At 39.8% G+C, this 11,400-nt stretch overlaps 1 protein-coding gene across 1 annotated transcript in view; it reads right to left on the bottom strand.

Annotated features, from left to right (window-relative positions):
- Window positions 1-5,036: 5,036 nt before the first annotated feature.
- CD44 (CD44 molecule (Indian blood group)) overlaps window positions 5,037-11,400 on the bottom strand; it is a 53,441-nt gene continuing 47,077 nt past the window's right edge. Inside the window, exons 8-9 of the mRNA XM_026850607.1 lie at window positions 10,877-10,955; window positions 5,037-7,454 (exon numbers count right to left, since the gene is read on the bottom strand). Of these exons, the coding sequence (XP_026706408.1) occupies window positions 7,238-7,454; window positions 10,877-10,955 (296 nt within the window). The 3' untranslated portion in view covers window positions 5,037-7,237. The remainder of the gene's footprint in view (window positions 7,455-10,876; window positions 10,956-11,400) is intronic.

Here is an 11,400-nt window from a genome sequence, read left to right as displayed (position 1 = left end):
AATTTCAAAGCTGACTGCTGCCCACAGAAACTCTCAGGGATGGGATCCGGAGGAATGAGGCCTCACACTGCTTATGGTGCTTCTGTAGTATGAATATTTAGAAAAGCAACCTAGGGTCTGTCTTTCACAGTGTCGGGCTATTCATTCTCACTTGTGACTGAACTGAAAATATATTTGCCTTTCCTGTAGATGTTTGTAGGACTGATCTGCCTCCGTTGGCTGTTTTCTGGCTGGGGTGCCTGAAGGCGCTCCACGGATCACTCTCCCGTGGTCCACCGACTCCACTTGAGAAATGCTGCTGTGAAGACATGCATGCGAGTAAAGGTAGCTGTGAAGGGGAGAGAAGAGCAAACAGGCTAGGAAATGCACTCAAAATTCAGTCCACTGTTTCACCTAGGTTATTGGTATTGCCTAAATTGCCAGGATCAAATAAGCTTTGTTATCTTACTTTTTAGCAAGGATTTTGGAAGGCGCTACTGCATATGAATGAAGGATTGCTCTAAAAAAGGGTCCCTGAGGAAGAAATGCACCTTTAAAGCTAATCCGCAGCAGGCTGACCCTCTGAGCCATCTCTGAACCCAGTTTCTCCCATTTTTGAGTGGCATGTAACCAACGGGTAGGTTTTATATCTGTCCTCTGCACAGGGCAGGGAAGCCACCCTTCTTGAACAAAGGGTAAGTTTAGTTTCTACATCACTAGCTGAACAAACAAGCACCCTTACCTAGAGTTCATTTCAGACTTTCTCTTGAATGAAAGAAACATTAACTAGAAAATGAATTTCAGGGAAGTACCCAATAACTATAAACTTGTCTCCACAGGTGAATCTGATGACCTACTGCTGCAAAACAAAACATGCTTAATTGAGTGGATGATTGTAAAACAGTTCTACAGTAAAACAAACCCCATGAAGTTGCACACCAGGGTACAGATAGACAGGCAGCATTTAGAAATACATTGCCAGTACTTGAATAAAGCCAAAAGAGTGAATCATTTGTATATCTGAAAAGTGAACCCAACATAATTTTTCCAGAAGCTTGCTGTGAGGCTTGTGTCATTGACAATTGTAAGTCCAGAGCACTCACAGCAAAACTTTTCTCTCCCTTGTCATGCTGTTGTCAGCTGAGATCACTGTGTCTTGGATATAGGGCTCATCTATGACAGGCCCATCTTGGAAAAAAACTCATCCTACAGACTCAGGCTGAAAATGCTGAAAACTGTCTCTCTGAGCTATCTATGGTAAGGGTGCTGCTACCATTCTGAAGCAGCAGCTTTGAACCAGGTGCTTGTTATTAAAAAGAGCAGGGTGATAAAAAGTGGTGAACAATAAACTCAGACTTAACATCTGATCAGGAGGCAAAACTTACCCAGCTTATTACTGCTTGTTCTGACTAAAACAATAGCATGGAGTCTCAATTCATGCGAGGAAAATGTGGTCACTGAAAATTATCTAAACAGGGTTTTTTGCAGTATTTGATATGAAGAAAAAAAAAAAAGTCTTCTGAATATGTGGTGCCAGAAGCTAGATGTACACCAATGACTGCAAATAAAATTAGAGCTAAAGTTAAAACTCTGCTGTAACTAAACCATTTATACACTGCAACATGGCATATGGGCGTTAATGCTGACCCCACCCTAACATGATTGCCTGAGGCAAGGCTTTCAGATGCCCAGTACAAAACTTACAGCCTCTGGAGAAGAGCTGGAAAATGCCTTATCCTCACATCTTCCTCTGTCCTGGGTTGCTTCAGGAGTTTGAAAGACTTCAGGACTAACTCAGCAGAGCTGGGACCTGTTTCAGGTACAGAGCCTCCGCTGCCAATGAGCCGTATGGTGATTTCCCACCGCCAGCCTACATACCCCTCACTCCTATTGGCATTGCTTACAAGGCAGCCTCTTGCCTCACCTTCAGTGCCAGAAGAAAGCTGCTGTTGAGCTCAAGTCTGAGTTAGGTGGGTGTTTCAGAGTGAGACTTTACCCTAATAGTCTAAAAAATGCCTGAGGGTTTTCTGATAGATGCACTTAAATTTATGTCAGATCCTATTTGACTTGACAAATCCTCTTTTACTGTAAATTTACACAGGCTTTTTTTTCCAGTGGGAACTAAATAACTTGTAAGAATTCCATTTTCTACAAAGGGAAAGATATATTGTTAGGCATGGTGACTCTTAAAAAACAAACAAACAAAAAAAGGAGCAATTTTGCAAAGCTAGATCTTCTACCTGGAATATTAAAACTAGCTAAAACTATGTTTATTTCTGAAAATAGTCATATTCTCATTTAACAGTCTTTATGGACTTGGTCTGATCCAAAACTTCATTATTTATTTATTTATTTATTTTTCCTGAAAGAAACTACAAAACCAATGACTTTGACCTCAGTCTTCAATGCACAGATTTGTGTGGCAGAGACTGTGTGAAAATGGCTTTCATCTATCCACGTGTTCAACCAAAACCTTTTCGACTGCAGAGAAAGAAGTTTTAATAAAAAGTGTAAGACTCCTTGAAGCTATTGCTCAGGCAAAACCTTTCTAATGCTTGTTGGAGACATCCAGACAAAATTGAAAGAAGGCTGTGTTTAAAGTGTATGTAAAGCTTTGACTGCCTCTGATTTACTTGTACTTAACAATAATCAGCTCCCTTGAGGTCAGGAGGGCTTCTTTGGTGATGGATTCGTTTCTTCAATTTCAACTTTTCAAAAAACTGTGCAGCCACACATTTAACCTATGTGAAGATCCGTGTAAGCCTGCTACTTTAAAAACAGGAAGATGAGCAAGAGGAGAAATTTCTCAAGACCTTTCTGTTGCTAACCTTACTCCAAAAGGGTGAGACAGGGAGTGCAAAAAGTACAGTCTCTGTGCTGTACAGAAGACACTGTTACTCATCTTTGCTAAATTTGCACTTTGCCTCTCTTTTCTCATCGTTACAGCTGCTTGCCCTTGGCATGCTGTTGGTGGGTGCCTGTGCAGCATGGCACAGTAATAAAGAAAAATAAACTACCAGGGGAAAATTATTCAAAATGAGTTTGCAAATGAGATGGTGAATGTAGAGGGTGACTTGAAGGTGGGGGTTTCACAGGAAAAGGCCAATTCTTTTTTCCTTCTCAGAGCTTCGGAACATTCAAGTGCCAAAGTCCTGGGGGTGTTGAAGGGACTTTCCGAGCAGTGGCACAGAAATTTCACTCTCCCTCTACTTCCTTTCCCAGCAACTGTGTCTTCCCTCTGTCCCTAATCCCCTGGAGCTCCCACCCCTAAAACATCTCTGCACAATTCCAGCCCCCTGTGAGGAACAAAGGTTTTTGTCCACTCCCACACAGCTGGAAGTGCAGCCCAAGGAACAGTCCAGCACAGTGCTTCTCCTGCCACTGTTTTGTCCTTTTCCCCTCCACAGAAGAAAACCCCAAAGTGTTTGTATTTGACTGATCAAATCTCTTTCAGCCAGAGAAGTCAGAACCTTGAATTGTTTAATAAGGCTAAGAAATAATTAGTAGCTAATAACATAATATAGCATAAAATAAAGCCATTAACTGTTGGACTACAAAATATCCTGGTGTCTGCGTATGTTGAGGCAGAACACAGTTGCCAGAGGCTTTAATTTCTTTCCTTCCCCTACAGAAAGAGTAATTATGACCAGCCCTAAGCAGGGTGATAAACTGGCCACTGTCTCTGCCAACCATGTGCTGAAGAGACACTTGGTTAATTGTCTCCTAATAATATTCCAGGCAACATGGCTCAAACTACTTAGTACAGAGGCTGTTGTTGTTGTTGATGTTGACAAAGGAAACACACAAAACATCCCTACCACGTGAAAAACACTGTGCAGAAATATAATTTTGAAACTGATGTTGTGGAAAGTGTAACATCCATGCAGGCAGATGTGATGGCCATATATCCTTTCTCTGCTTTATTCAAACATTCCTTGTAAGATCTTCAAGAAAAATACAGGTGAGACAATCACTCTGGATTGTTTGATGAAAATATTACGTTCTCATGAAACACACGGTCCCGCTCTTAAATATGCTTACTGCTTTAGACAGTATTTCCATGAGCGAGGTGGTCTGGATTACATTTATTTAAAACTGTTCAAGACAAAGGAATAACACAAGCTGATCACGGGGTCCGTCCTAGGTCCAGCCTGGTCTCCTCAGCGTATTTAGGAGATATCCTCATATTTCCCAGGCACCAAGGGTAGGCTGTCAGCACCCTGAAGGAAGGGCTGGATCTTGCTGCGTGCCACACTCTCCCAAATGCCGTTGGTTAAGTGAGCCAGGAATAGTCATCAAGCTCTTACCGGGTTAATCTTAATTCAGACCAAGCTGTCTGCTTCAAGGGGGATGCTGAGCTAATCTCTAACTTCCAGAGCACTCAGGGAGCCTATGGGAGGCTGGCAGAGCAGGCAAGGTCACACAGCATTCAGCTGAGCCTGGTTTAGAGTTTGCAAGCAGAAAAAATGAGCCCTGGTTCACCATCTTGCTCAGTGCCTGTCTTCCACTGATAATGCCTGTCTTTTTATGCTGAATGTGGAATCAAGTTTATTTTTGGAAGTTTATTTTACAGTTTAATGTGGCTTTAGCAATACTATTTCTAGTTACAATTTAGAGATGATATTTCTTTCATTCTGATTAATCTGTTAAATAAATATGCAAATATTATATCAAGTGCTCTCTATAAAAAACACATACACACAACAAACATCCCCTCAATAATAAAACTAAGATTAATAAAAATAAGTACTATATTACACATATTAAATGACCATCTAGTTTTGAAACTATAATGAAATTTAATTACACATGAATCACATGACATAATCTAAAAAGGATCAGCATATATAAAAAAATAGCATTGCCTCTGTAAAACTTGAGCATCTCCTTATTTAAAAATATAAAAAGAAGCCAACCAGTGTTGTCCATGCATTTATAGATACTGAACATTAGATAAATTAGGAAGGAGTTTGTGGATTTCTCTGTTATACATTTGAATAGGGAGATAAATAACATGCCACAGCCTTTTTCTTTCTTTTATTTTTTTTTTTTTTAAAAAGAAGAATTTAGCCTTCAAGGCAATGAAATATCTCTTTTTGATTGAGACCTATATTCCATTGGGATTTAAAGAGAGGAGTAATTCTTACTCTGGATAGCCATAACTAGCCTTCGACAGATCATGTTGATTTGTAATGACAAATAGAAAAGCTTGCTTAAAAACATTACCGGAATTAAACAAAAATCAATGCACACAGTCAACAGACTTCCCACTACACAGTTGAGTATTAAAATACATGAGAAGGCTGAGAAGTTTGACAGTGAACCACAGGTATTGATAGTGTAAATCACCTCGACCCCATTAGCTTCAGCTTTGGTTGAACACCTTCAGACCACGAGCTGTGTGACTGTTCACAGACAAAGCATGCTGACCTATGTAAAGTCAGAAACCCCCCTATGTGTACTTTAAAACCACACCTTGTCTTGGGACTGTTTGCTCGGGCGTAAGCTTACCCTGAGGAGATCTGCCTGCAGATACCAGGGCACTGAGCAAACTTGATGAAACACATGGGAAACAGCTGGAGGGCTGTGACTGAGAAATGTAATCAACAATCTTGTGCTTTACGTCCCAGTAAGGATCAGTGCTAGCTAATGTTAGTATTTAGCCAACCAGATACTCATCCTCCAGACTGCTTCAGATGGAGAACATGAAATCACATGCTTTAGCAGAACAAAGACAGGTGCTACGGTCAGTGACCAGGAACATCCGAATAAGCTTGCTACAGGACGTTCCCCATCCCACAGCTGACACAGACCACTGGTTGCAATTCCCTTAGGCTGTTTTTACTTGCATTTTCTTGAGGCAGCCCAATTAGAAGTTATCATTCTCACTCCTTTCCAATACATTTTCTTAAAAATGGCACAGACCACTGGTAGTAAATAATTTTCTTTCTGAGAATTCATGTCAATATAATGCACAGCATCATAGCTTAATACAAATACTTTACATAACAGACACATAAGGACAAAACAAACAAAATAATGTAACAATGCAGCTGCAGCTACTTTACTATATTGCATGGCTGGGAGAGTTTCCTTTCATTGTCTTTGATCTTTTCTGTAGAATTTGAACTTCTGGTGCCAATTAGCAAGCAATATTTCTTTCAGTATTTTTTAAAAAGCAGAGGGAAAAACGTGGATGAAACAGAATTCAGAGGAAGTGAGCAGGATCCTAGAAAAGCAGCTTTTAAAATATCAGCAGACTGGTGTAACGTAATACTTACAGTGGAAACAAGTTTTAAGGGGCAGCATCTTCTAAGTAAAATGGAGCAGAAGATAGAGACCTATTCTTCAGGAATAAAACACTGTCATCTTCTCTAACGATCTCCAATTGCTTGATTTGTGCATGAGTGATCGAGCTGGGGTCATTCTGTTTTATTCATCATCCTAACTATTTAACAGGCTCACTAAAAACATGCACAAACCATGATCAATAAAGGAGGGAGGGGGAAGAGCAATGAATACCTCAAAACTCAAGGATAACTGTACAGATTGTTAGGATAATATAGAAGTTTATTATGTATATCTCATGTTTTCATCTCTTTATTCCCCCTCCCAAGAAGACTTGCTGTACACCCATAGACATTTGAAAATAGAGATAAATAAATTTTGTCCTTCTGGGTTTCCCTCATTGCAGACCAAGCCATAAATCACTATAAAACATCACTTTTTGTTTATGCTGGCAGACTCTGAATGCACCTACTGTTTTGGTTTTTTTTTTTCTGGCTGGAAGGCATTTCTGAACGATTCTGATGGTTTAGACATTGTATAGGAGGCCTTTTCGGTTTATGTTTGCTCTTGACATTTGTTCCTCACTTACTCTTGTACCATGGCAAGTTTAGTACCTTAAATGCCTGTAAGATGGAGTGACTGGATACTTCTTTAGCTCTGCACAGTGAAGACCCTCCATCTGGGGAGCAATGATGTAAATTTGGATCCCTCCTAACACCCAGGACACAGTGAGAGTCTTCTGTGTAGGAACTGAGAACTGAGAACATTATGCAAGTCTTGGGGGCTTATTTCAGAAAGTGAATGTCAATTTTGTAATTCAGAAATCATTTTAACGGGATTAGAAATGAATAAAACTTATGTTTAATTATGTTCAAAAGACATCAGTAGCACAGTGCATCTGTGAATTCCTGTCCAAGTTCCATGTGATTTTGATTTCCCCAGCTCTGGTCTACTTGATAACTTAGTACCATTACACTCCACTCTTCATGTCAAGCTCCTGATGATTTTGTGTTTCATTGACGGTCAGGAATTCGTCACATGCTCCTGTTCGGTCATTTGACTGTTCTTTATGAACCAAGTGCACCATTTCTTGTGATTTGCTGGCATCTCCATTTAATCCACTTGTCTTCCTGTCCTCCACTGCCCCTTTGCCATTGTTAATCACTAGCTTTTTCTTCTGCCCACATCTAGAAATAAATACAAAGAAAATAAGTACTATAAATGGAGACTATCAAAAATAAGAGAAAAACTGAAAGTCAATATTTAGGAAAAGGTGTTTGGAAATTAAACTTGTGTCTGCCAGTGCAGATTTATACAATGCAAATGGTAAAGTTTCTCCATATTGCATATTTTATATTTTAAAGCTTCCACCATTATATGCATAAAACTTGGCAGATCTCACTATTCGATTTGTAGCTGTCATTACTACATTTCTGAAAGCTAGAATAGATTTTCTAACATTTGGATATATCCACATTTATGAACTTTTTATATATTGCAGGGGACAGGGCCATTCTAAATCCAGACTTCTTGAGAAAGCAGAAAATGTGAATCAAGCACTCACCTCATCATACAAGATAACATTTTCCATCTTTGCATTAGGCCTAGAAGCCCGCCAACAGCAAGGAAATACAGAGAACTACTCTTGCTACTATCAACAGCATAGCTCCTTACAATATTAACGTAGGAAATAACTACTGTGCTTTGAAAGTTACACTCACTGAAGTGCTGCCAATAAACTCTGTTTTCTTCTAAACTCACACTCTTCTAAAAAGTCACCAGTCTAAAACTGATGCATGCTGGTCAACATGGGCTGGGTATTCAAGGTAGTGAAAAAGTACTAGTTACACAGCTGTCAGGTTTGCCCCAGACTGGTTCTCTGGCTGCACAGTGCTGAACATCCTACTTGTCCTCAAACAGCCTTGTGGAAATTGAATATACAAAGAGCAGCTCTCTTAAAAGGGACAGTGTCTCTGTGAAGTTGTAATTTAAAGTGCTTTCTTCTTAAATGAAGCCTATTTTGCCTGAATGACTAATCTGGCAGTTTAATTATACTGTTATCCTACTGAAATATTACTGGTTTCATGCTTACTGACCGATAGATGAGTGTTATTTTATCTGAAATAGATCAGTTCACTGTGCTAATGTTACACACACCCTTGGGAATGATTCCTGGTCTGCAGACATGAAATGCCAGAAGAGGCCAGCGAGGAGCTGTGGAGCTCCACAGCCTCTCGAAAGAGCATCTCAGAGTCTTTCCTGACAGGATGGCCAGGCTGGGCAGGATCTTCTGCTGGACCCTGGAAGGAGATCCTCACATTTTTTACAACAGGCACCAGACAGAGGCAGTCTTCTTTGCAACAAGAGGAATAACTAACTAACTAAATAGAATCACACTGAATTGTGACTTTTTTGGTTAAGATAATTTAAGACAACACCAATTTAGAAAAGAAAAAAAAAATTTACTATAGCCAAGCAATTGGCTATTTACTGAGAAGCCCCAATTGCTTGTTTGAAATGCTTGAACTCTGCTGTATTGACCTCCTAACTAGAAAGGCTAAACCTATTGAATTTGGAATCAGGAAGTTAACTACCTTGAAGGTAAGGCCTACTCTTCATTAGGCTTTTTCAGACAAACCAAATGAGAATGACACTGGAGATGCTGCAGTTAGCATTCACTTAAAAAATGGTGCAACTGACAGCATTACACAAATAAAAACATAGACTGTTCTCACTTTTTAAATAAATTGATGTTTGAAACATTCTCAACTTCCTGCTCAGCTAACACTGCAGTGCTCAATCCTCCTTTCTCAATTGTCCCATTTTCTCATCGCACTGCTGCATGTGTTAGTTTCAGATTAGTCGTCATTCATGTGTAGTATGCTGACTGCACAGCAACTACCTTTCTAGGAATTTTCAGTGTATTGGCACTTATCAGAATAGATGAAGAAAGGATTCTTGATTTATTCATGTTATCATTTGGATACTGCTAAAGTGAAAGAAAGAATTCCACTTGTTTCAAGCATACCAGAATACGTCCTTACTTCAAAAAGTTTTCCTCAGAGAGATTAACACATATTACTAGGGTCTAATCCATGCATTTGTACACATACATGTACCCACATGCACTTTCTCTCTTGTGACTCACTCCCAGCTGTATGGAAGCTCTAAGTAAAAGAGATGTTTTCTATTATTGGTATCTAAGGCATAATTTACAGCTCCTAGATGGTTTCATTTCTTGTCAGATGCAATCTATAATTAGCCATAGTGGCCTGTTTGTCTGTTCCTATGGTGACTGTGGGTTAAGGAGGAAACAATGGCAGTCTCTACTTTTAAAGGCCTAACAGAATAACATATAAATCAACAAGCCATGACATTCAGCCTGTGTAACTCCAGCATCACTTCATAGAAAGAAAGTTGTAGAGTTTTCTCTCTCACGATATGCTTGATAGCTTTCTTATTTCAACGGTTCTCTGATAATACTGTCAGAGAAGCACTGATATTGTAGATGCAGTCATAGGGCAGACATACCAGGTGGCATCTCACTACTGACCTCAGCAAAACTGGATCAGTTTACTCTGTCTGACAATTTGGCATTTAGTTTGCACTGTTTTGTCTCACTAGCAGCCTTCTGCATTATGGGCAGGGACTGCCCCACCACAGTGGCAGTGCTTTGCTCTAGCACCCATGACGTACTTCGGAGGACCTTGACTCTATCTCACAGAAGCATTAACGTGCTTTCCTGCAACCAGCAGACTAAGAACAAATTTGCTCACTGCTTCCTGAACAAAAATTTCCACATATTATATGGTTACTCTGATAAAAAAGTTCAAATTCAACATTCAAGTAGAAAATAGTTACTCTGTTAAAGGGTTCAACATTAACGTTGAATTAGCAAAAAGCTGTTTAAGACAATTGAGAAGTAACCTCAGAAAAGCCCCTAGAGAAAAGAAAGAGTTAAGAGCATTGCAACCTATCCTTTAGGCTAGAGTTCAAATTTCCTGGCTAACTTTGCAGAGATCACTGCAACTTTCTATTTGTCAGCTTTTTCATCTGTAAAGTGGAGTAAATAAAGCTATTGAGTGCTCTGATAGCAATGTTAGAATATATCCCTGTGACTGCCAGCTGTGATACTGCCTTTTGTTTGGAAGGAACAAATCAACCCAGTGACAGTGAATGTCTAATACAGCCCTTCACACCGTACACAGACAACCCTGTTAATGGTGGAGGACTATGCTGAGCTCATCTCGTGATTGCTGCTATGTCCATCTCACATAGGTATTACTCTCAGTGGACAGAATTATCCGTTTAATAAGTAACAGGTGGAGAATAATTAATTCTCTGTGATCTGTATACAGTAAGTTTCCATCTACAAGTAAAGGCCAAATGGTTTATACAGCTACTGACCTCACGTGCTTCCACATGAGTCTGTAGGCTGATGTGTGACCTGTGCAGGACATGGTGATCTCAACCCTCACATCCCAAATCACAGAGCTCCTCAGAGGAAGGTCTTTCCTGTGTTATGCTACTCTGCTCTATCACAAAGTTTTGAAGGCTCTCGATGAAGAAAATAGCACGACAGGGTCTTTAGAAAAAGGGGCCACCTTACCTTCTCCGACTGTTAACAGCAATGCACACTGCAAGTATCAACGCCAGTGCCACAAGAGCAGCCACTATGATCAGCCATTCTGTGGGGAGAGTTGAGGGAGGGGAGAACATGTTAATGTATCTCAGGTAGTTTTGCTGGTTTGCAGAACTGCAAGAACACAAACTTTTCTACATTCTTTAAACTGTCAGAGTTTTTTCCTAGTTTCCATGAATGTTTGTTTGCTTTACAAAGTGCTTCTGTCCAAATCGAACACATTTTAATCATTCAGCTATACACAGGCCCACTCAGATGAAATACTCCATCACTGTTAGCACTGTACTTTGGTGAGCATACATGAAGAGGAGTTGTGTCACTGGTCTACTCCAAGAGAGAAAGAAAGGGCTTAGCAATGATACACCTGCAATCCCAGGCACAAAAGCAGGATGAAAAAGCAGGATGACTTTCAGGCAGAGTCAAACGTTGGGTTGTTTTGTTTGGTCTTTTTTTTCTTTTTTCTTTTTTTTTTTTTTTTTTTTTTTTTTTTT

Source organism: Athene cunicularia (assembly GCF_003259725.1).
Source record: "Athene cunicularia isolate RWA chromosome 5 unlocalized genomic scaffold, athCun1 chr5_part2, whole genome shotgun sequence".
NCBI classification, from domain to species: domain Eukaryota; kingdom Metazoa; phylum Chordata; class Aves; order Strigiformes; family Strigidae; genus Athene; species Athene cunicularia.
This window is presented reverse-complemented; position numbering and strand designations above follow the sequence as displayed.